Source organism: Exophiala bonariae, assembly GCF_035927105.1.
Source record: "Exophiala bonariae strain CCFEE 5792 chromosome Unknown scaffold_7, whole genome shotgun sequence".
Classification (NCBI taxonomy): Eukaryota; Fungi; Ascomycota; class Eurotiomycetes; order Chaetothyriales; family Herpotrichiellaceae; genus Exophiala; species Exophiala bonariae.
Genome location: NW_027042482.1, coordinates 138,783 through 162,469, shown reverse-complemented (window position 1 = coordinate 162,469; position 23,687 = coordinate 138,783). Strand labels below are relative to the sequence as shown.

Here is a 23,687-nt window from a genome sequence, read left to right as displayed (position 1 = left end):
GCCACGACACGATCAGACAACCATGATGACTACACGCCAACTGCGATTTGCAGGTTTGAGTTCATCACCTTTTAAGCGAACGAGATACTTTATGTCTCGATCACTGCGTGTGAAAGACCGAGCGGGGTCGTGGCAGCCTTCGGCACTCGTTTTTGAGGGGTCTGTTTAGGCTTGCACATGTCCCGCTGAATAGCCCGAGGCCCCCTGTATTATACAACTATTCGTTTTAGGTCCGGCCACGGTGCCTGAAACACGACTCCTCACAACGGGTCGCCGCTATGAGCCTCCCGCTCGGTCTTTCGTAACCAAGTTAACTAACAAGGTACCTAGGTAGGTAGTTAGCGCGCCCATCTCAAATCCCACTCTAACGGTTGAAACCCTAGTCCATCATACGTATATATCATGTGGTTCCCGTTCGAGATCCCCCAGCTCGTGCCTTCAAGTCTTAGCAACGCGCTTGTGTGAAGTTTGCTCTAGGGAGCATACAGTTTCGCCATGATTCTCTCCCTATCTTGGAAATATTTAGCAGTCTCGGCATTCGTGGTGTACTTGGTTCAACTTTATACCCGTCGATACGTGAAATGGCGCAAGGTGGCAGCGCTCGGGGGAGACACCCCCCGGGTCACGACAAGGTTCTTCTTCGGTTTGTGTCTCTTATATCGACAGTGACCTTGAGCACGTGGCTGAAGACTTTTCTCCTAGGTCTCGACTTCCCTGTCCATTCGACTCTCGCGATCGTGAGGAACGAAGCTCTGGAGTTTTGGCAGTATCTCTTCAGCCACACAGGCACAGATATTCAAGGGTACGGCTCTTATACTTGTGAACTGCATCTCCTCGAGGATGTACGGATCCTCTTTACGGCCGATCCGGAGAACACCAAGGCGATTCTTACCCAACAGTTTCAAGACTTTGGAAAAGGTAAGCTGAACCAAGTATTTAGTTGATCTTGAAACTCGCTCATCCTCAATCCTAGGTGAACGATTCCACGAAGAATGGAAACAGTTTCTCGGAGACAGCATTTTCACCACTGATGGCCAGCAATGGCATAATTCACGACAGCTCATTCGGCCCATGTTCATCCGAGACAGAGTCGCTGATCTTCCACTCTTTGAAACCCATGTGCGGAAGCTGATATCCATGATGGGCACTGGGGAGAAGGTTATGCTGAACAAACTGTTGTTCCGCTACACTCTGGACGCGTCTACCCATTTTCTTTTCGGACATAGTGTGGGCAGCCTGGAAGTTGAGCAGTCCGCATTCGCAACGGCTTTTGACGAAGTGCAACGAGTCCAAGCTCTAGAGGGTCGATTGGGGTGAGTTCTACCCTTGAACTATTGCGACCGTGGCTAATGGTGCTAGACCGCTGAGGCACTTTTACTCCAAAAAATCATTCAACGACGGCCTCAAAACCATGGAGGATTTCATCGAACCATACATAACAGAGGCTCTGTCACTATCTCCGGAAGAGCTCGACTCCAAACTCTCACGATCCGATACCTTCATCCATGCCCTAGCGCGATATACCCGAGACCGAAAGGTCATGCGCGATCAATTGGTCGCTCTCCTCCTCGCTGGCCGTGATACGACCGCGGGAACACTGTCTTGGCTGTTTTTGGAATTGTCGAAGAATCCAAAGGTGGTCGCCAAACTTCGAGCCGAAATCGTCCAATTCCTCGGCGACAATGGCCGTCCGCCCACATACCAAGAGATCAAAGACATGAAGTATTTGACATATGTTATCAACGAAACGCTGAGATTGTACCCCATAGTGCCGTTCAATGTCAGGTCGGCGCTGGTTGACACCACTCTGCCCCATGGTGGTGGAGCGGACCGAATGAGCCCTACCGGATGTCCTGCGGGTACCATCGTGGGTTACAGTACCCTCGTCATGCAACGTCGGAGGGACCTATATCCTCCAATCTCACCGTCATTCCCATATGATCCGCTTGAATGGGTCCCAGAGCGATGGAGCACATGGACGCCAAACTCATGGACCTTCATCCCATTCAATGGCGGACCAAGAATTTGTATCGGACAACAGTTTGCCATGGTGCAAATGGGCTACACCATTGTCAGGATTCTGCAAGAGTTTGATCAGATTGTTGACCACGGCAGCAAACGCACAATGCACTGCGACATCATCCTCACGCCCGCGGAAGGCGTTCCAATAGGCTTTGTGAAGAATAAAAAGGCACGAGTCTAAAGTACTTAGGTAGATGGCTTGTTCTTGCAATGTAAACGGGAGTCATTCTCTCCTCTCGGCGTCCCCAAGTAGATTGCCCTCTCTTTCTTGTCGTGCCTGAAATTGCACGTCCTCATCGTCATCAACACCTGATCTTGAAATTTCACGAGGGTCCTTCACCTACCTTTATATATATCCAGGTAGTCACAATGTTCCCTTGGGCAGTGGCATCAGTGTCACCACCGACTACGTCATCCGGGAGGCGGGTTGTTCCGTGAGACGCTAAGCATTTGTGGACAAACTCGAGGCTTTCTCGCCTTACTCTTTTCGAAATCGGTTCCTCCACTTGAGTTCAACTTGCAACATCTCCAGGTTTCCTCCTCACTCCGAACCTTCTGGTCTTTTTCACCAAGCCTTTATCTTCAGAAAACATACCAAAAGGCTTGCCTTGTTCCCTCATCTGCCAACCCAACTCTCCCATCCTAGATCGACTGCATGATCTGTCTTCCCTAAACGCACAAATCCCTCTCGGTCATCGTTCCAATCTACCGGTTTTTCACTCACCTGTTCCTCGAGACACAATCATGGCTTCTGCACAAGCGGAATCTGCCACCTCGGCTCCGACCAAGACCCCTGCACAGTTGATGCAGGAACAGCACGAAGCTGCCGAGGCTCACCGTGTCACCGTCGAAGACGTCGTGGACGAGGAGGACATTCAACACCCTCCTCCGCCTCATCACACTGAAGAGGATGTTAATGGAAACGGTGGTCCTTTGTCTGCCAAAGCTGCGGGCAAGCAAAAGGCATCTGACAAACCCTCGGCTCTCGATACTCAATCTGAGGAGGCGTTCCCTGCTCTAGGTCCTGCATCCAAGCCTTCTCGTGCTCCTGGTTGGGTGGCCAGTGCATCTGCCAAAGCTGCTCCGACAAATGGCTCCCCTGCCTTGGGCTCTCGACCGACCTCCTCCGGCGTTCCGACGCCTTCCTCGACCCCAGGTGCTCGAACCCCCAACACCGCTGCGCCAGGAGTCCACGGAAATGTCTTGCTTCCTGGCCGCTTCCGTGATTCCTTTGAGATCGACAACGCCGATCTGGACAAGAACAAATCGGTGAAGAGAGTCTTGGATGATGTGAAGAAGAAGTACAATGTCATTGTCACACCCAAGTCGACGAGGTTCGCCAAAGGCACAGAATTTGTGGCCGAAGGTCCCAAAGCCCGCGTCACCGAGGCTCTCATGCACATCTCCAAAGAGCTCACTGTGGAGAAACAGGTCAAGCTCGAGATCCCTTCGACGGTCTCTGCTCAGATCATCGGCAAGGCTGGTGCCAACATCAAGAAGTTGGAGAGTCAGTTCAACGTCAGAGTTCGTATTGAGAGAGATGCACGACCTGTCGTCAATCCAGAAGACGTAAAGACGGATGTGGTCGAGATCCGTGGTCACGCCGCTCAGGTTCGCCAAGTCTACGAGCAAATCTCCAACCAAGTCAAGGCCTTGCAACCAAAGGTCGACCTACCCATTCGCGGGATCGCACCAGAACTCTTCCCGTTCATCGCGGGTCTCCATGCCGAGCGAATCCAGCAGCTCGAACAAGATCGTGATCTCCGGATCAATGTACCACAGTACCACACTTGGGACCACCAGCCGCCTCAGCGTGCCGAGGCCAACCAGTCGCTTCTCTTTTCTCCACACGGAGACTCGCACATCGTGGTTTCTGGTGAGCAAGCTGCCGTCTTGGAGGCTCGGGTGTTGCTCGAGAAGTTGGCCGAAGAACTTCAGAAAGAATTGTTGCTGGAAGAGCTGGCCGCTGAGCAAATTCTCCACCCCTACATTGTGGGAGACCGTGGCATGGATCCTTTGAAATTCTTGGAAGAAACCGGCTGTGCTGTCATTCTACCCCCTTCGCATCACGAGACCGAGGACATCCACATCATCGGCCCCAAGGACAAGCTCACCGCAGGTCGGAATCTCGCCGAAGAACTCATGTCACGAAAGCACAACAGAGCGGTGGATTTGCACAAACATTTTGGTGACGCACCACAAGGGCCTGAACGTCATTCAAGGGCGCTGGCGCAATACCTCCAGCAAAAGGCCATTGAACGGGAATTCCTCAAGTCCCACAACGCCGAAATCATTTTCCCCTCCGCACCCAACGCCTCTGTCAGTTGGAACCTCATCAGCAACGACCCACAGAAAGCTCTGTCCGCCCGAAACGAACTCTCGAAGATCACACAAGCATACCCCACTCCTCGACTACAATTGGTCGAAGTTGACCCCTTCTTCCATCCTCACCTTGAGCAGATGCACTCCGAGACCCTCAGAACCAAGCTGGGCGTTCATCTGATCGTGCCGGAGGATGGCTCCGACCCCGTGGTTCTCGTCTATGAAGGACCCGCACAAGAAGGCCCATTTGTCATTCCACGCACCAAGCCGACAAAGAATGATCTCACTACTTTCGAGAAGGCCCTTCAAGAAGCACAGACACAGCTCTTGAGCAGCATCCCTCACCAGGGAATTTCGGTCCAGGACATCAATGTGCCCAAGAAGTTTCAGGATAAGGTAAGGCGATTCGTCAACAACGAGCCCAAAGCCGCTGCCCCTCAGACCTTCCCTGTCCAAGTAGACTTCGGTACCAGACATGGACCCAAAGTCAACGGAGCTTCTCGCGGATCTCCGTCCGAAAAGGTGTACTTGCGGGGTCCGAGCGAGTCAGACATCGCCGCGCTACGTTTGAAGATCGAAGAGTTCCTCCAAGAGGCTGAACAGGACGAGAAGGAGCGCGGCTACACCACCACGCTGCCCTTCCCCGCACAATTCAACAAGAACCTGATCGGCAAACAAGGTGCCAACATCAAAGCTCTGCGAGAAAAGCATGATGTCGAGATCAACACCCAAGAGAATGGCAAGATCACGATCCAAGGACCACAGAAGAAGGCCGAGGCATGCAAGGCAGAAATTCAACGCCTGGCTAAACAGTGGGAGGATGAAGTCAACTTCACCATCAAGATCGATCCCAAGTATCACGGTATGCTGGTCGGCAAGAGCGGGGAGAATCTACAGAAGATCCAGAGCAAGGTGGACAACACCGTAAGAATCGATTTCCCAAAGTCTTCTCGCTTCAGTGACGATGCCTCTGTCGGCGACAATGCCAGCGAGGCCGGTGGCAATCGCGGAAACCAAGGTCAAGACGAGATTCGCATTCGTGGTCCGCGAGCCAAGGCCGAGAAGGTCCGTGATGAGCTCTTGAGCTTGCACCAGTATTTGGTGGATAACTCACACATCGCGACCGTGTCGGTGGCTCAAACTCAAGTGGCGTCCCTCATTGGCAAGCGTGGTCAAGAAATGGAGAAGCTCCGCGCGGACACTGGAGCCCAAATCGACATCCCTAAGCCGGATGGCTCAGATCGAGTGACCATCCAGATCAAGGGCACCAAACAACAAGTCGACAAGGCGAGACAGGAGCTGCAAAAGCGATCTAAGGCATTTGATGACATTGAAACCCGAACTTTGGATGTGGACAGAAAATACCACCGTGCCTTGATAGGTGCAGGAGGTGAGACATCTTTCTTGTTTTGTTGCTACAATAATCAAACACTAACAATATCACAGGGTCCAACATCCAAAGCATTGTGGCCAAAGCTGGAGGCACTGGTACCAGTGCTGAGCACGTGCGATTCCCTCGACAGGGCGAAGAGTCGGACACTCTCACTGTCAAGGGTACCACTGCTGTTGTCAACGGCATTGTCTCTGCAATCCAGTCTTTCGTTGATGAACGAGACAACCAGGTTACCGAGACCATCGATGTACCCGTGACTCAACATCGGGAGCTCATCGGCGCAAACGGTGCGATTCGTAAGCAGATCGAAGATGACTTTTCGGTCTCGCTCAATGTACCTCGCCAGGGAAGTGGTCAGACTGGTGTCAAGATTGCGGGCCGACCAGAGAATGTTGCCAAAGCGAAGGCGCACATTGATACCATCACGGCGAAACAGCCTGGTGAGACGATCCAGATCCCACGATCACTACATCACATCATTGGCAAGAATGGAGCATTGTTCCGCGAGCTTTCAAGAGATGGCATCCGGATTGACCACAACGGCCAAAAGCCACCCCCAAAGCCCAAGGACGGTGGCCGACCAGCTCGTGCGAGAAACACCAATGGTGACATGCCCTTGATCACCGATCAAGACCAAGATGGAGAGTTGCAACACTCTTGGGACATTGTCTCCAATCAGGATGGATTGAGTTCTGACAGTGGCGAGATCCCCTGGGTCATCTATGGCGGCAAGGATGCTTCAGCAGATGCGGTGACCAAGGCCAAACAGAAGATCGAGACACTACTCGAAAAGGCCCGAGAACCACAGCATACTGGGTATCTCATTCTCTCCGATCCACGTCTTCACCGACACATCATTGGCCAAGGAGGCTCCACCATCAACTCCATTCGCAAGGCCTCTGGTTGTGACATTCAAGTGCCCAACAAGAACAAGGGTGAGGAAGATGAAGCGATCACCATTGTGGGTGAGCGAAGCGGCGTCCTTTCTGCGAAGGAATTGATCCTGGAAGAAGTGACCCGAGCACAACAAAGTGGTCGGAATTCTAGCGCGGGTCGTGCATAGAGCGCAGGGTACCGGTAGAAATCAGACCACAACGCGGTGAGTCGCGGAAAAGTTTTGAATGCAGGCTTTATCTAGGTTACAGACGATCTTTGTAAGATTAGAAGATCACGGTGACAGCGAGTTGAACACAAATGAAAGCGGCCATCTCAGATCCCAAAAGCGCAGTTTTTACGGAAAAAGGACCTCTTGGTGGTAGGTAGTCTACATAGGCACTGTTGAATCGAAATAACATTTCCGTATCGTTCTATAGTTCATCTAATCTCAACACTCCTGTTCAACCACGCAGCTAACTAAACCGCCCACAGATCAAGCCGAATCAAGGAAGCGATTCACATCGCCAGCGAACTCCTCGGCATACTGGTACAGGAACCCATGGCCGGAGTCCGGGAAGATCTTCAACCTGGCATCGGGCACCTTCTGCTCCATGACGAAGCTATTGACCGTGGGGATCATGAAGTCGTTGGAGCCCTGCCCGACAAACACGGGCACCGTGATGTCCGCGAGACGATCATAGTCGCCGTCGGCCTTGTTCTCGGGATTGCCCCATGCGCCGAGGGCAGCGACCATGGCGGTGACGCCGGCGCCGCCGTCCTCGTAGCCCCACGAGACGAAGTTGCTCCGCTCCTCGCCGCTGGTCGACTTGTTGCGTTCCTGGATGCGGTTCCAGAACGCCTGGCCCGCTGCTTGGCTGGTGGGCGTGGGCGCGAAGAACAGCTTGCCGAGCCCGTCGTCGAAGCCTGGTGTTGGTTGGCCCGCCAGCCGACCGACTTCGGTGTTCTGCTCGTCCGAGTGGTTGAGGATGCCTTCTCCGGCGCTGGGCCCTGAGCCCGCGATGATGAGCTTGCGGACGAGGCCCTTGGGCCCGTTCAGGTGCACCAGCGGTGCGATGAAGCCTCCCATGCTGAAGCCGAGGATATCGAGTTCCTTGACGTGGATGAGCTCCAGGAATTTGATGACGTGCTGGGCCATCTCTTTGACGGTTGGCGGTACGGTGCCGGTGCTTTGCCCGACGCCCGCGTTATCGAAGAGGATGACCTCGCGCTGTGCGGCGATCGAGTTTACCAGCAACGGGTCCCAGAAGTCCATGGTGCCTCGGAAATGGATCAGGAAGAGAATGGGGACGGAGGTCTTTGAGGTGTTGCCGAATCGACGGTATGCATAGCGAAGTTCTCCTGCGTCCGCATACTGCGTCTTGGCTGTTTGGTGAGTGACGGCCATTTTTGATGGTTGGTGATGGATGGTAGGAGTGATCTGTTGTGTTTGGTGGTATTGAAGTTGCTTCTGCTTCTGCTTCTGCTTCTGTCGAGGACTGCTGGTCTCAACATCTTGTTATCGACGTTGAAGCACCCCTTTATAGTTCTCTTCATGTCTTTAGGATTACTGAACAGACATAATAGGACTCTGCATTGAGCCATATCAATCCATGTCCCAAAGGACCCTTAGTCATAGCAAGAGCTTGCTGCTGGTACACCAGACCAGGGCATCCAAGCAGCAAAGTGACCTTGTCTACACCAGTGTTGTTTAGCAATTCCTGCAGGATTCGGACGTAGCTTCCAGGTACTTTGGGGCGGTGATTTGATTTTCCTGGGGCCTATTCTTACACCGCGCAGATTGGCCGGTGTAGAGGCAGGATTAGGGGGTACATCGTAATCTTAGTAATGTTCCAGCATCACTACACTTGGACTGTTGTTGGTGGGTCAATACGTTTACCCCCAGGCACAAGTGATAGGCTCGCCAACAGTCATCAAGAATGCTCACCGGGGAATACGAGGAGGCTGCTCGTGATGACGTAGGGTGTAGCTCTCTCGAAACTCTCGTGATGAAACATTTCAACCTCTTCACATTCGACCTCGAGTAGCCTATTTTTGAAATACCATCGGCCGTAACTATGTGTGACTGATTTGGAAGAGGTAGAACGTTGTCGGAAACGTCGAAGATGCATTCATTTCTCCTTCAGCATGAAATCTGCAAGGCGGGCAGACGCCGTTTGCTACCTTGCTCGCTTCTGATGATGTCGCGTGAACTTCCACCATGTCTCTGAACCAGTGCGAGCGGGTGAAACTCCAAGCAATACAACGTGCAGTGGTGATGGCAGAGCGAGTGAAAGACGAGGAAGGAAGTCACTCTGAGCCTTGACACTTGATGAGGCTGTAGACTTCACGACAGCTTCACTATGATCACGAATGACACTGGATTCGTGAAACTCGCGTCAGATGACTCTTGGTTGAGCTATAATAGGTCTGAGGCGTTGATGCCTTGGTCAATGTCGCAGACTGTTTCGTCCCTGCCTAACAAGATTTTTATATCGTGGAAGCGGGAATACTATCCAGATAACAATATCACACAAGAATGACGGCTAGGATGGCGTCCGATAACGATGGCGACGACCTCGTTAGTCCCCCAGGTCTGTGAGAAAGTCAGGTAGAGTCAAACCTCATCACTCTTCAACCCCAATCTCTTTCTTATGCACTCTTCCTTACTTTCAAGAAAGCGACTCCTTCCACCTCCGCACCACGTTCACCTTTTCCGCATTATCCCAATAGTTTACCTAACCTACCGACCTTACTCGCTCCCGCAGGTAATGCAACGGCCGAGTCCAAGAGCTCGAGGTCGGAAAGTCCTGAAATTACAGCTCCAATGTACCTCCAAGCCGCAACTGGGGCATCCACAGGCGTCCAACTGGAGAATCGTCTCCGAGCCTCGGTGCGACACAATACAGCCGAAAATCTTGGTCGCCCCATCCTCGATATGCTCAGCCACCGCTGGAAGACGGCTCTCCCTGTGCAAGACTCAGGAAAGATCACGTTGCTTGATGAGGACCAAGAGCAATATGTCAGAGGGCACAAAGTCCCAGGTAGAACTCAAACTGAGATCGAGACAGTATGACCTCGTGTTGATCTCCCCTACATCACTGATATATCTACCCTCTACAAAGTATAGGTAATTTCGCCCTCGCTGCTGGCAGAATTCATGTGGGAGTCGTTTTGAACGTCGAGGGCTACAAAATCGACGACCACGTCACTATGTCAGGCTTCTGGATGGACGGTAACAAGTTCGTCACGACTGCTCAGTTTCTGGATCTCATTCATGGCACCGATTACAAGGAGACGGAGCTGCTTTTAAGGAATCGGGGCTTCATTTCGAACGCTGGCGTTTCAAACGCCTTTTTGTCGGGTGACCGAAGTGGACAAATTGCGGGTTGAGATCTGAATCGGCCTTCTATGTTGATATCAGTCTAAGGTGCTACAGGAGACAATTTCTGGCGTGTGGACCTAGCTTTCGTAGACTATGCCTCGGACCTTGCAGTCTTTATCCCGACGCGAGAGTCTACAGAAAAGCGAGGTGACCCAGCACATTCTGTCACATCAGCAGACCTTGCTATGACCAAATCCCGCCTAGATTTCAATCTAGCTGACCAGGGCACGAATATTTTCATTGCCTATTATCCTGATCCTCCACAGACGGTGAAGCAAGCCAATATGGGTCCGAAGAACGAGAGGGAAGCGAAGAAAGCAGGGATCACTGATGCATTCCAGTTCATGGGCTGGAAGACTTTGAAGGCCTTGGGTTTGATGAATCATGTAATGCTGCCGGTAATATTTTTTCAACTCAAGGAAGCACAAGATATAAATTTCTGATTCGTCCTCTAGGAATACGCGGCGACATTCTCATGTGCAACTCAACGCGTCGCCTTTGGCCGAATCATCGACGAGTGTTACGTGGATCTCATACCGAATCGTCCATTTCCTCTCTTGACATTACCAAGAAGGTGCGATGTGGCAGGACACTGGGGTTGCGCCGGTGGGATGGTTTGTCGCTTCGAATTTGTCGAAGGGGTCCTCAAGACTCGGGTCATTGGTCTATGTAAGTTACTCTTGAAGCACTCGATTTATGAAGCTGATGTTGGTGAAGTTCGTGGTGAAAGCGTTGGAAATGACTCTGACCAATTCCTAATATTCACGGATGATGCCGTCGATAAGATTCGTCAAGTCGCACGCGACCTGAACACTTCCCTCGAGAGAGCCTCGCTTGGCTAATCTGGTTCCTCTCGTTGTCCATATTGTGGGTTGAAACATATTAGTGCAAAGTTCGCGGCCTGCAAATAAGGCGAGGAGCTAGCGAGTGGAAATGACCTGAATTGCAGGACTGAGGTATTTGCAATATTCTTCCACATCTGGAGGATGGTAGATAGATAACGACTCGACTTCAGAAGCACAAGTTCGCAACATTGGCTGCTCCGCATCCCATCCTATCCTGCGATAATGTCGAACTCATCCCCAGCACCATAGTACTACAGTTGATTCTTGAGCATAGACTAGGAGCTCACTTCCTTCAACCCATCGTTATAATGACTTGTCACTTGGAATGACTGTAATCATCTGAGGGAGAGAAGGAAGCAGAAGTCGTCATTTTTTGATGAGCGTAGGGCCCGCACGAGGTTGACCTAACGCAATTAGCGACGCCACCCAGATGCCAAGAGCCGAAGAACTTTGATTTGATCCCGACGAGGCTGAGGATAACATCATTCAAACTTTTTTGGCGCGGCGAAAATAGCAGTGACCTCTTTTATAAATCCTAGTTTACAGAACATTGTTCTGAGGTGAGCACAGGAACCGTATCAGTTCCGTACTTGTTGTTCGCAAGAGTATGGCGGACATTTTGCAGAGTAAGAAGCGGTCAGCCGCGGAGGCTTTTCGGTCGGATCAAAAGACATTTAAGCAGTCTCTCGAAACACACAGATCGGCAGTATCGAAGACAAAACAGTCTCAAGTGAAGACTGTTGACTTCCAGAGAAAATCCAACGGACAAGACGGAGAAGGAAAGGGCGATGTCTTACGCAAATCCGACACCCACTTTGCACCAAATGGAAAAAGCTCCAATCTCAAGAAACGGGCCCAAGACCTTCTACAAGTACGCCAGAAACTACCAATATACGCCCACGCAGACCAGATACGACAAACACTCCGAAAATACGATGTCATGTTACTGGTGGGAGAAACCGGTTCTGGAAAATCGACACAAATCCCGCAATTTCTGATCGACGAGTCCTGGTGCCAGCGCAAGAAAGTGAAATCCAGTGGTGTGAGTGTCGGAGGATGCATAGCCATCACGCAGCCACGGCGTGTCGCGGCGATCTCACTGGCGAGACGCGTGGCCGAGGAAATGGGTACGCCGTTGGGGAATTCCAGCCCGGCGTCGCTGGTCGGCTACTCGGTGCGATTTGAGAACAGTACGGGACCGGCGACGAGGATCAAGTTCATGACGGAGGGGATGCTGTTGCAGGAAATGCTGCGAGATCCTTGGTTGAAGGAATATTCGGCGGTGGTCGTTGATGAGGTCCACGAGCGTGGTGTCAATGTGGATCTTGTCCTGGGGTTTCTACGACGGTTGCAAGATTTGCGCGGCCCCAAGGATGGCAGAGGTGGTATTGGGATGAAGGTCGTCGTCATGAGTGCGACGGCCGATATGGAGAAGATCAAGGATTTCTTCAATGACAACCCAGTGGACGACGAAAACTCTGGTGATGTTCAGAGCAGTCCTCCGTCGAAAGAGATTGCGGCATCGTCATCGGCCCCGGCGACAAATGGCGTTGAAAACGGCAAGGCGACGGCACTGTTCATCAGAGGCCGCCAATTCCCAGTCACCATCACATATACCCCCAGCCCACTGTCAGATCTTCTAGACGCCGCATACCAGAAAATCATGCACATTCACTCACACTCACCTCTGCCAGGCGACATCCTAGTGTTTTTGACCGGGCAGGAAACAGTCGAGTCGCTGCTCAGTCTGGTCCAAGCGTGGTCCACCAGCATCTCCAAAGATGTTGTTCTCTCCAAGACACTCCCCAAACTATTGATACTCCCCCTCTACGCAGCCTTACCCTCAGACCTGCAACAACGAGTCTTCCAACCGACCCCGAAGTTCACGCGCAAGATCATCCTGGCCACCAACATCGCCGAAACCTCCATCACCGTCCCGGGGATCCGCCACGTCATCGACACAGGAAAAGCGAAACAGCGCCTGTTCCGCCCAGCGCTGAACCTCGACTCCTTACTCACGATGCCCATCAGCCGCAGCTCGGCGAACCAGCGCTCGGGACGTGCCGGCCGCGACGCCCCTGGCACCGCTTACAGACTGTACCCCGAGAGCGAGTTCTACAAGCTAGCGCAGGACACAGAACCAGAAATTCTCCGCTGCGACCTGAGCCAGCTGGTGTTGACGCTGAAAGCGCACGGGATCGACGCGCTGCACACGTTCCCGCTGCTGACGGCGCCGCCGCGGCGAGCCATGGAGCGAGCACTGGTGCACCTGTTGCAACTATCGGCGTTGAACCCCGCAGACGGGCAGATCACCCCACTGGGCCGCGAGATGAGTGTCCTGCCTTTACCGGCGAGTCTGGCGCGGGTGCTGCTCGCGAGCGCGCAGCCCGAGTACGACTGCGTCGCGGAGATCGTGGACATCGTGTCGGCGCTGAGCGTGGAGAACGTCTTCCTCAACATCCAGCACAGCCTGACCTCGCCGACCCAGTCGTCTCTCGACTCTGATCCTCTCGCCATCACATCCACATCCATCGACTCCGCCGCCGAGGACGACCCCGCCAGCCAAAGCCGCGAGGCCATCGCGCAGACGCTGCGTCGCGAACTGTTCCGGCGCGAAGGCGACCATCTCACGCTCCTGGCGGCGATGCAGGCGTACGAAGCCGAGACGACGGACCGCAAGCGCTGGTGTGACGCGCGCTTCATCAGCCATCGCGCGATGCGCGGCGCCATGGACGTGCGCAAGCAGTTGACGGCGCTGATGAAGCGGTATGCCGGGCAGAGGGAGGCGAAGGAGCGGCGGCAGCAGGAGAAAGGTACCGGTACCAACCGTTCGGATGTCGTCGCAGCGCCGCCAGCACCACCCACGTCGACATCCGACCCATCGACGCTCCCCACGCGCATCCTCCGCTGTCTGCTGACGGGCTTCCACCCGAACGTGGCGCGCCTGGCCAGCGACGGGACGTACCAGACGATACTGACGAACCAGCCCGTGGCGATCCACCCGAGCAGTGTGTTGTTCTCCGTCCCCGGCGTGGACGGTGCTGGCGGTGGCAGCGCGAGAAAGTTCGAGGGCATCCTCTACAACGAGTTCGTGTATACCGGTACCAAGGCTTATGCCAGGGGTGTCAGTGCGGTGGAGATGCGTTGGGTCGCCGATGTGGTTAGCTTGGGTCAGGAGAGGGGGGTGCCTTAGTTGGTTGGTTGGAGCTTTGGGATGGGCTGATGGAGGATGGCATGAGGGGGTTGTCGAGGACTCTTTGATGGCTTGGTTGGTACTTCGTTTTGCGGTGGTAGGGTTGGCATTTGTGGACATGTAGTGGAGATTCATAGCGTATCGAAGCCGTTCTGGGTCGAGATGTGACCAGGCCATGGTAATACAATGGTGAGGAGGTTGCTGAACATACAACCACACGTCGCAGGCGTTGCATGTATAATTGTTTCACATGACGACAACAGCTTGTTTACTCCCTGTGTAGTAGGCCATGGAAGCGTCGACGAGTTTCAGTCAGAGGAGAAGAAGAAAATTAGTGTTGCAGAGGCAAAGATTCAACATCCATGAACAGTAATGACATTCTATTTGCATCTTAGAGGCACATCCAGCACACCATCATACCCATTTGATGGATGATGCACATCTTCTCTTCGAGAGAAAAAAAACACACTTCAAATCTGTATGTGCAGTGAATTCGCATATGAAAACGAGAAAATCATTCAGACACTGCATCATGTTCGAGGCCTCACACGAGGGACAAACAGTGATCGTGATTCGTAACAACGCCCCATCCCGAACCGCCAAGCTCCAATACAAGATGATAAACATTTCTTGTCGATCGTCCTCAGGAGTGCCATATTCAGAGCTCAAAACAACGCAGACCAGGCCACCTCCTTGCCCATCTGCCAGAAGTACGCAACAAGAAGAAAAAAGACTGTATCCATCCATGGACAGTCGGTTCTGTGATCAGATGTTTGCTTGTTGAGCCGCTCAAGTATTTCCCCTGCGGTCTTTTCGCGCCTTATGTAAATCGACCAATAATTTACCCTACTCCTCCCCTGGGTATTCGCAAATATTCATTGTCGTCAAAATTCGTCACTTGCCCGAAGACAGAAGTGGGCAGTAATTCGTCAGTGACAAGCACTCAGGTCACCGAACCCAGTTCTCATCATCACGTTCATCATTCAACACCAATTCTGGATCTGACAAATCGGGAGCGGCTGACCACGAGGGATCTTCAACCATGGCTGGCGCCATATTATTCTTTTGAGAAAACAGTGGCTCCGGTGAAAATCCGTCAAGATGTGCATATCTTTGAGCCTCGCGCACGGTGAAGGAGTGTTCGCCAGTACTGCCTGGAGTAGAGACGCTGGGAGTCATGCCACGACTGACGCTGGACAATCTCGAGGTTGGTTGTTGAGATTGCTGCTGTTGCTGCTGCTGATTCTCGTGTTGAGCCATTTGCATTTGGGCCAGTTGATTTTGCAGTGCCATTCGTGCCGTCTCTTGTTCGGCTCGTTTGATGTAGTCATCAATATCGAGACCTGTCAGATTGTCGCTCGCCAACATGTTCGCTTGAGGGGTTCCGTAATACGAAGAAGCCGAGCTCAATCGGTATTTGTCGGAGGTATCATCTCCGGGACTGCTGATATCATTGAAACCATCAATGCTGACTTGACGGTCATTACTAACCGAACGGTCGTTGTTCCAAGGATTAGGAGGAGAATGTTCCTCCACCTCAGAAGGCTCACCACTTGAAGATGTAAGACCAATACGATTGATATGATGGGACAGATCGTACTGGTTGTATGTCTGTTGCTGCGGCATGTAGGGAGAATTTTCATTGTTTGGTGGGGTATAACTAGCACTGCCGGTATCGAAATTGTAGGTTGACCAGTCGATCGAGGAAGTGTCGTTGTTGTAGTTGAAGGCTGGTGGCTCATAGTCGTGTGCCTGCTCGTATGACATGAACCAACTTTCAGGGATTCTCTCGGTTTGCGTCAAATCTTGCTGACTTGCATTTTGGCTGTTTTGTAGGCTTGGATTTTGAGTATTGGGACTATCTGTGCCGAACGGAGAATATGAGTAGGCATTGGGATCGAAATTCGGTAGGGCAAGATCTTGGATGGTAGGGTTCGCTGCATAGGTTTGCGGTCCAAGAATGGGGGAGGCGTGTTCCGACTTGACTTTTCTCTGCACCGTCTCGATAGCCTCTGTCATCGAGTTGTGGAGCGGGGATTCGTGGAAAGGTCTGGAGTGCTTGGTCAAGGGAAGACTGTCGGTAGATCGTTGAGCAATGTCCCGATGGCCATGGAGGGAATGAGAGCGAGAAGGGATCTTGTAAGGGTTGCCGAGTTGATTGTGCGCATCGTTGAATTTATGAACGGGTTTATGGTGACCGTTTGTGATGACCGTAGGTTTGCTCTCGTGCGTGTTATGGTTCGTACGTGGTTTGGGATGGTCTTTGGGTTGGATGAGTTGAGGAATATCCTCCGGGACGGGGTCTAAGTGTTCCTTCTTCAACGAACATGTGCATTTGGAACCGTGTTGACAGCAACATGTGTGCGGCTCTGAGGGGTGGTCAGTCTGGTTGTGGTGAGCTTGCACATGAGCACTACCTGTTGATTTGGGGTCGTTTTTGTCGTGTGGGCAATCTTCCTTGGAGTGCGCCTTGTCGTGGCACTCGCATTTCACATGCTGGGCTCGAGCCTTGCGCAGGCCTCGGCAATGGTGACATTGTGAGACCGGTCTTCCTTTCTTGTTGACATGGACTAGAGGACGATCTGCAGAGCGCCAGGATTAGAATCATGTTTCCAGGGGGTTTCCAGAAGTCCACTTACCCTGATGATGGCAGGAACTAACTCGGTGGCCCCTCACACAGGCCTCGCAGGCGAATTTCTCTCCGTTGATGAGCATCCTGATAAGCCGCTGCAGTAATCCAATGAGTGTGTGCTCGTGACTGGAGTCGGCGAAACGACCAGGTCTCAGAAACCGCTTGTGCTAGTGATTGCGGGGTGTGCCAGTGGGTTGCTCGGATGAATACCAGGGGTGGTCGGAGTCGGTGAAGAAGTGTCGAGGGCGGCGGATGGTCGGATGCGAGGGATCGGTCGAGTCTATTCAAAGATTGATGTTTTGGAGCGTATGCACGGTGGTAGAGAGATCAACCGCTTCTTGGAGTTGAGATTTTGCGTTGTGGTGGTGGTGGTGGGTGAGAGCGATCGACGCAGGTTGTGCCAGATGGAAAATTCGGAGCAGGGTGAATGAGAGCGAGAGACGGTAAGTCGACAGTTACTGGGGGTCGGGATCAGGCATGATTGTTCTGAAAATACAGCCCGAGAGTGTGTAAAGTGGTGGAAGATGGTCGTGGGAGAAAGGTCGGATGGGTGGGAGAAGTGGAAGATCAAGATCAAGATCTGTCGAAAGACGAGACCACGCCGCAGGGTAGTTCGTGGTACGGAGGACTAGTAGTAGTTCACTAGGTATTTAGTAACTTAGCAGGTCAGTGCAGTGGACTCGTGCAGTGGTTGGCAAGACTAAGAGAACCCTCTGTGGGAGTGGATATCCCCGCCGTATTAAGTATGGCACTGCAGGCGAAGGTGTCGCCCACGGTCCACGGGCAAAGAGTTTTCATGCACTGGCCGTGGTCGAGGTGGGTGGCCCTGGTGCTGCTGGGCACCGCAAACCAAGAAGACCAAGCCCCCCCAACGTTCAGGTCACAGGTTACAGCTGCCAGCTGCCCGCTGGAAGGCGTCAACAGGCTAAAGTCACATATCCGTGCTTGAACGGGAGGTTGCAATGGAAGGAAGGAGTCAACCGGGCTATGCAAAGCGCGGAAAGTCCAGCTGCTCATGAGCGCACCTGACTCGGTGGCAGACATCGTATCCGGACTCCTACGAGTCTGCAACCCTACTACGTAGGTGGGAGGTCTGGCGACGGGCGCGGACTCCAGGACGCCTACTGAGTGACCCGGAATGCACCGCCGTCAAGACCTGTGGTGGAGGTCAAGGCAGCCAGAAGCACCTGGAATGACGCGATAGCTGGGGATGAGGAATTGGGTTCCTTACCTAGGTAGGCTTCTCCAGGCGGATAGAATAGGTCCTGGAGTACTCTACTGGGATAGGTACTTACGACGTGGGACGAGATACCTCGCAGCGCAAAGGCCACTCGAACACGATCTCGGCTCTTGGGGTACTTCTATAGTTGAGTCTAGGCGTAGTGCACGACCATTATTGACATATGAAGCCGCCATTTCAGACTATCAGTATGATTAGCGATGAACAAATCCTCATTCACTACCTAACTATGGAAAAGGCGTAACTAGTTAGAGGCAACGATCAGAAGTGCACTCCAGGCACGAAACCCTCGGAGAAGATAGGTTTTCGCTACCAGCCACGTCAGCTTCCCGAAGACTTCCATCGACAACTCAGTTCCAAAGCCAAAAAGACCTTGCGGACATTTGACTTTTTCGACTGCCGTCGGGTCCCAGGCTGGTCTCGTTTTTCTTTTGGGCTCAAATTCCCTAGAACATCGGGGCAATTCTCAGATCATCCCGACCCCGCCTAAAGCTGCCAGTAGACAAGGTATTCAGGGTCTCGGTGTTCAAGCTGGCTGTGCTAGGCCTTGGCCTTTTCTGTCACTCGCAACGTTGCACTCATGGGTTTCAGCCTCTATCCTCTCCCCTTGGATCTTATTGAGCCTCAAAAAGGCTAAAACATGTCAAACACCGATGCCGACGACAATCATCTCATATGAGTACAGAGGTCGGTAATATTAGAAACACGGCAATCGAAAAAATGAAATCATTCTTGTTTTAGATGTGGATGGCTTTTTCGCAAATCGTCATTTTTATCTAGAACACCATCGGGAATGGATGGCGTCGATAGCTAAAGCTGAACTATGGAAAGGGTGGTTATATTTTGCAGGCATGGTTGTTGTGAGGCTTTTCTAATGTCCCAATCCTTCCTGTTGGCCACACTGATAGAGAAAAATATCAGGCGGCAACTGACAGAAATAGAAGGGCAGCCATCATCGGTATTGTCCGTTCGTTGCGTCGTGATGCCTCTCGCGTCTCGCGTTCGTATTGCTGTGTGACTTTCTCAAACAATCGAACGCACTTTGAAATCCCTCAATTCCCAAAAACGCCACGATAATGCAGTTCCAGGGGGGTTCTGTACAGGAACAGAAAGCAGCAGAGAACGGGCAGATCAAACATCAAAGAGAAAAGAAATTTAACAGGCGCTGCAACTTTTTGCTTCACACGCTTGGTCCAGCCTTGATGACCTCCTCGGTGGCCTCGTCGGCGTACTTCTTGAAGTTCTCATTGAAGAGGACTCCCAGCTTGGTGACCTCTTCGCTGAAGTCGGCGGAGCCGGTCCAACTCTTCTTGGGGTTGAGGATCTCGTCAGGTACGTTGGGGCAAGTCTTGGGGACATTGAGGTTGAAGACATCATAGGTCTCGTACTCAACCTTGGCGAGCTCTCCAGAGTGGATGGCGTCCAAGATGGCACGTGTGTACTTCAATGGGCAACGCTTGCCACCAGTGCTGGCTCCGGCGCCGACCCAACCGGTGTTCAATAGCCATGCGTTGGTCTTGTGTTCCGAGATCTTGTCGGCAAGCATCTTGGCGTAGCGCATGGGGTGAAGGGCGAGGAAGGGTTGAGCGAAGCATGATGAGAAGGTTGCTTGTGGCTCAGTGACACCATCTTCGGTACCGGCCATCTTGGAAGTGTATCCAGAAATGAAGTGGAACATGGTTTGAGCGGTGTCGAGTTTGGAGATGGGAGGTAGGACACCGCGGGCATCGCATGTGAGGAGGATGATGTTGGTTGGGTGGTTGTCACTTAAGCAAGGGATCTTGGCGTTGCTGATGTACTCGATGGGATATGCGCAGCGAGTGTTCTCGGTCAGTGTGGAGTCGTCGTAATCGACATCACGGGTCTCGGGGTCGAAAACGACGTTTTCCAGAACCGACCCATATCGGATGGCGCCATAAATATCTGGTTCCTTCTCGGCAGAGAGACCGATGCACTTGGCGTAGCAGCCTCCCTCGATGTTGAAGACACCCTTGTCTGACCAGCAGTGTTCATCATCACCGATGAGCTTGCGTTTGGGGTCGGCAGACAGTGTGGTCTTACCAGTACCGGACAAGCCAAAGAAGACGGTGACATCGCCGTTCTCACCCTCGTTGGCGGAGGAGTGAAGTGTCAGGACGTTGTGCTTGACGGGCATCTCGTAGAAGAGGACTGTGAAGACACCCTTTTTCATCTCACCGGCATATTCAGTACCGAGGATGACCATCTCTTTCTCAGCGAAGTTGATGGCGACGCTGGTGGCACTGGTCATGCCAGTGGTGTATCTGTTGGCGGGGAAAGAACCGGCATTGTAGATGACATAATCGGGGTGGAAGTTCTTGAGTTCTTCTCGCTTGGGTCGGATAAGCATGTTACGCATGAACAAGGCATGGTAGGCACGGGCGCAGACGACTCGGACATTGATGCGGTACCGCTCATCCCAGCCAGCGTAGCCATCGACGACGTAGATTCGATTCCGGGTGTTGAGGTAGTCGACAGCACGTTCTCGATTGATCTTCCAGACCTGTTTGATTCATTCGTTAGCCAAATAGTCTTTCCTGTTTTCTCCGACGGAAGTCATGCAGATGCTGAGCCGACGTCGATGGCTCATCGGTCGTTGATAGGGATGGTGGGGCTGAATGGCGGATAAGTTCCGAGACCAGATGCCGACGCATCTCCCTTGTTTCCTATCGCCCTAGCCCCCCGTGCACACCCGCCGCCAAGAACTGTGTCCCAGAGAAACATGTGCGTCATGGGGTAAAAAAGCTAATTGACGCGGGGCAAACCCCCCCTCCAGGTGACCCGACCAGCGCTCGCCCACGCGAACCAACTGCATCACCATGCATGGCGGGGGACAAGCCACATCCAATGATCGATCGATGAACGTGACCAATTTCTGTCTTCATGGTTGCCGGGCGTCGAGCTGATCTCGATAGGTGCAAACCACGAAAGCCAGGACGTGTCGTGGCCATCGATCACCGAGGAGAGATAGGGTGGATGGAAGTTGGAGTTACACATAGGGAGAAATCTTACCTCGGGAGACATGGGCTTGTTGACGGGACCCCACCAGACATCCTTTTCTGAGGATTCCTCCTTGACTACCCGCTTGTCGAGTGGCGAACGACCGGTTTTGGAACCCGAATATGCTGTCAGAGCTCCTGAGGAGGTGATGGCTGAACCGGTCTCATAGACAAGAGCATCTTCGTAGAGAGCTGACACTGAAGGGTTGGCAACAATGGCTACACGATCATAGTCGATGTGAGCTGTGGTGTGAAGTTCTTCTTCAAGTTCAGTGTGTTCTCGGGACGGCCTGTGATGGAGCTGTTAGTACAATGCTCGTGAACGACAGTGACGTGGAGGAAGTAACATACTCAACACCGCCAGGATGTAGAGCCGTCTTGTTGACGGAGTGAGAAACCATTCTGGGAGAGAAGTTGCGTAGTTGTGTTTTTGCCAAGTTGGTTCGAGCTGTGCCAGTCGCAGGAGAAGGGGACTGAGGTCGAATTTGATGAACAGCTTGAAGACGAGTAGAATAATCTGAAGCCATGTGAGAAAAGCGTCCTTGATATTGTACTTGTACCTTTCTGAAGCCTGGGCCAAGCCGATGTGTAGGGCTGTTTCCGAAGGGTCGACGGGAGAGATCGGGAGAACAGGGCAAACTTCTGCTGGTCGAGGCTATCCGACTCTGCCCGAAGCGTGCTGATTGGAAGAAGCGATATAACGTGGATTTGCAATGGCCAGGCAATTGGAGGTCACTGCGGAGCATGCGAAAACGGTCTTGTTGTCCTTCTTATTATCGTGAAGCACTCGAGAACTGGAGGCAAGAGGTGGAGGGAAGTGACGACAAAGCACAGAAAGAGGAGGTAGCAACAAAGAGGAGGCAAATTACGAGCTGAGAAGACCGGAGTTTGGCAACGCCTTGGATCGCTTTTGGATCGCTCACCCCGCCTCTGATGACCATAGTACCACTGCCCGTGCTGCCACAGTCACAGTCATGTTTACCTTTTGAAACCTAACCATTCCGTTGGCCTGTTGATTCTTGGACACTGCCCCTTCGCTTCCGCGGATATGAAAAACTTCCAAACTCTGTTCCCATGTGGATGATCGGTTCTGTCGTTTGGCTTCGAATTTCTGCTAAGATGATGGCAGTCATGAATCCAAGGCCATCTTGATCTCTCATGGCCAATAGGAGACCTTGTGAAAGAGGTACGAGAGTCTTCTCATGTGGGGGGAGGTGTAAACATTGGGTGATTACCAAACGGTTATCCCAAACGGTCTATTGTCATTCGGATATCACTACATCATTGTGCGTGAGCTCAAAATGATCAGTGTGGGTAGTTGGAACTCCGTCTGTCCGGTAGGTAGTGATGCAATTGCATGTAGCCAATGTTTGGCCCAATTTAGATCTTCTATAAAGCTACAGCTACAGCATTGAAACCACGAGGACGATGAATCCCAAGAGTACTTTGGTAGATATAGTCACCTGAATTGCGCCGCTTGAAGAGTGCCCATGCTAGCCGAGTGAGGACGTTCATCCTCCATCAACATCTGCCACGGTCTGTCCAGTCAATCCGTCATGGTCAATCATGCAGTCTTCTGCCATGCTGCCCAGCCGCCAAGCAAACTGCTGGTCGTCCCTGCAAGACCAATGATGCCCTCGTCAAAGCTGGCATATCCCAGAGCCGTGCTTGGAACTGTGAGGTCACAAAGATCCGAAACCAATTGGATGTTCACAATCTGTTGTTGCCTGTGGAATTGTCAGAGTGACCGTCAAACCCGCCCTTTGATAGCATGTGACTTACCTTGCAAGACTCAAGCTCTCCACCTTGGCCTCGGCGTCCTTCTCATTCACAGCCTTGGATCGCTGCCTGAGCTTGTACTTGTTGTAGATTCCTGCGATGGCACTGGCTGTCAGGCCGGTGAACCAGAATTTGTACGCCGTAGCTTGCAGGTTCTTCGCGCGAGGATCTTTCTTCACACCCATGGCATCTAGCACAGTCATTGTGTCGAATAACAGATAACCAGCATAACCAATCTGTCTCAGGACTTGAAGATATTGCGTAACTTTGTCGCCATTGCCATTCTTGGCGGCTGCGTCGTACAGCTCGGAGCCCAAGCGAATATGTTCGACGAATTTGCCCACCCGTAGGATCTTTCTCGTGAGGCCGAATTGGGTCTTGATGGTGGTCCACGGTTGAATGGCGCTGGTTGGGTTGTTGGTTCGATAGAGATACCAAGAGTAGAATCTTGCAAAGTATTGGATGGTACGGAGGACCTTATCGCGGCCGACTGGACATGAAACGTGGTAAGCACGAGGGAATCAAGATATGATCCAGACCATCTTACCTGTCGTCGCGACAAACCGGAGATAATGGGCCACCGCAGGGTGATAGACTAGTGCGTCTGCGACCATCGCTGCGGTTCGGAACTGGAAACCCGCAAATTCGTGAGTGAAGATAACGGAAGCGGAAGGGCGAGGGGTAATCTGGTCTGGCGCAATCAGATGAAAGACACAAGCTCCTTGTATGGTTGAAGATGAAGGTGGGAAATCAGCAGCAAGAATAAAAGAATATGGAGGCTGATGGAGAGCCTTAGTATGGAGAATCGGGATGAGAGGGAGGCCCATGTGCCAAGTTTGGTGAATCCGGCCCTTTCATCGACATTGCCTCGGCATTCACGTTGCCGGTAACGTAACCTGAAGACTCGAAAGGTGAATGCTTGTGAAACCACCGCTACAAGGCATTGTTCTGGTCTATCCCTTGAGGGTATGGTGCCATAGCTTCAT

At 52.4% G+C, this 23,687-nt stretch overlaps 8 protein-coding genes across 8 annotated transcripts; 4 read left to right on the top strand and 4 right to left on the bottom strand.

Annotated features, from left to right (window-relative positions):
* Positions 1–495: 495 nt before the first annotated feature.
* Positions 496–2,203, top strand: LTR84_012085 (uncharacterized protein; the record flags this gene model as incomplete). The annotated part of the gene is made up of 4 exons (XM_064855610.1): positions 496–643; positions 703–918; positions 974–1,313; positions 1,360–2,203. The coding sequence occupies 4 exons, from the start codon at positions 496–498 to the stop codon at positions 2,201–2,203; spliced, it is 1,548 nt and encodes a 515-aa protein (XP_064708270.1).
* A 563-nt stretch (positions 2,204–2,766) lies between these two features.
* Positions 2,767–6,800, top strand: LTR84_012084 (uncharacterized protein; the record flags this gene model as incomplete). The annotated part of the gene is made up of 2 exons (XM_064855609.1): positions 2,767–5,734; positions 5,791–6,800. 2 exons carry the CDS (start codon positions 2,767–2,769, stop codon positions 6,798–6,800), a joined length of 3,978 nt encoding a protein of 1,325 aa, XP_064708269.1.
* A 306-nt stretch (positions 6,801–7,106) lies between these two features.
* Positions 7,107–8,018, bottom strand: LTR84_012083 (uncharacterized protein; the record flags this gene model as incomplete). Its single annotated transcript, XM_064855608.1, has 1 exon — positions 7,107–8,018. The coding sequence occupies one exon, from the start codon at positions 8,016–8,018 to the stop codon at positions 7,107–7,109; it is 912 nt and encodes a 303-aa protein (XP_064708268.1).
* A 1,419-nt stretch (positions 8,019–9,437) lies between these two features.
* On the top strand, positions 9,438–10,438 carry LTR84_012082 (uncharacterized protein; the record flags this gene model as incomplete). The annotated part of the gene is made up of 3 exons (XM_064855607.1): positions 9,438–9,654; positions 9,741–9,998; positions 10,041–10,438. The coding sequence occupies 3 exons, from the start codon at positions 9,438–9,440 to the stop codon at positions 10,436–10,438; spliced, it is 873 nt and encodes a 290-aa protein (XP_064708267.1).
* A 1,009-nt stretch (positions 10,439–11,447) lies between these two features.
* On the top strand, positions 11,448–14,033 carry LTR84_012081 (uncharacterized protein; the record flags this gene model as incomplete). The annotated part of the gene is made up of 1 exon (XM_064855606.1): positions 11,448–14,033. One exon carries the CDS (start codon positions 11,448–11,450, stop codon positions 14,031–14,033), a length of 2,586 nt encoding a protein of 861 aa, XP_064708266.1.
* Positions 14,034–14,981: 948 nt separating this feature from the next.
* On the bottom strand, positions 14,982–16,748 carry LTR84_012080 (uncharacterized protein; the record flags this gene model as incomplete). The annotated part of the gene is made up of 3 exons (XM_064855605.1): positions 14,982–16,402; positions 16,451–16,615; positions 16,673–16,748. 3 exons carry the CDS (start codon positions 16,746–16,748, stop codon positions 14,982–14,984), a joined length of 1,662 nt encoding a protein of 553 aa, XP_064708265.1.
* Positions 16,749–19,085: 2,337 nt separating this feature from the next.
* LTR84_012079 (uncharacterized protein) lies at positions 19,086–21,449 on the bottom strand (the record flags this gene model as incomplete). The annotated part of the gene is made up of 3 exons (XM_064855604.1): positions 19,086–20,426; positions 20,936–21,212; positions 21,274–21,449. 3 exons carry the CDS (start codon positions 21,447–21,449, stop codon positions 19,086–19,088), a joined length of 1,794 nt encoding a protein of 597 aa, XP_064708264.1.
* Positions 21,450–22,486: 1,037 nt separating this feature from the next.
* Positions 22,487–23,315, bottom strand: LTR84_012078 (uncharacterized protein; the record flags this gene model as incomplete). Its single annotated transcript, XM_064855603.1, has 3 exons — positions 22,487–22,649; positions 22,705–23,191; positions 23,249–23,315. The coding sequence occupies 3 exons, from the start codon at positions 23,313–23,315 to the stop codon at positions 22,487–22,489; spliced, it is 717 nt and encodes a 238-aa protein (XP_064708263.1).
* Between the last annotated feature and the right edge of the window lie 372 nt (positions 23,316–23,687).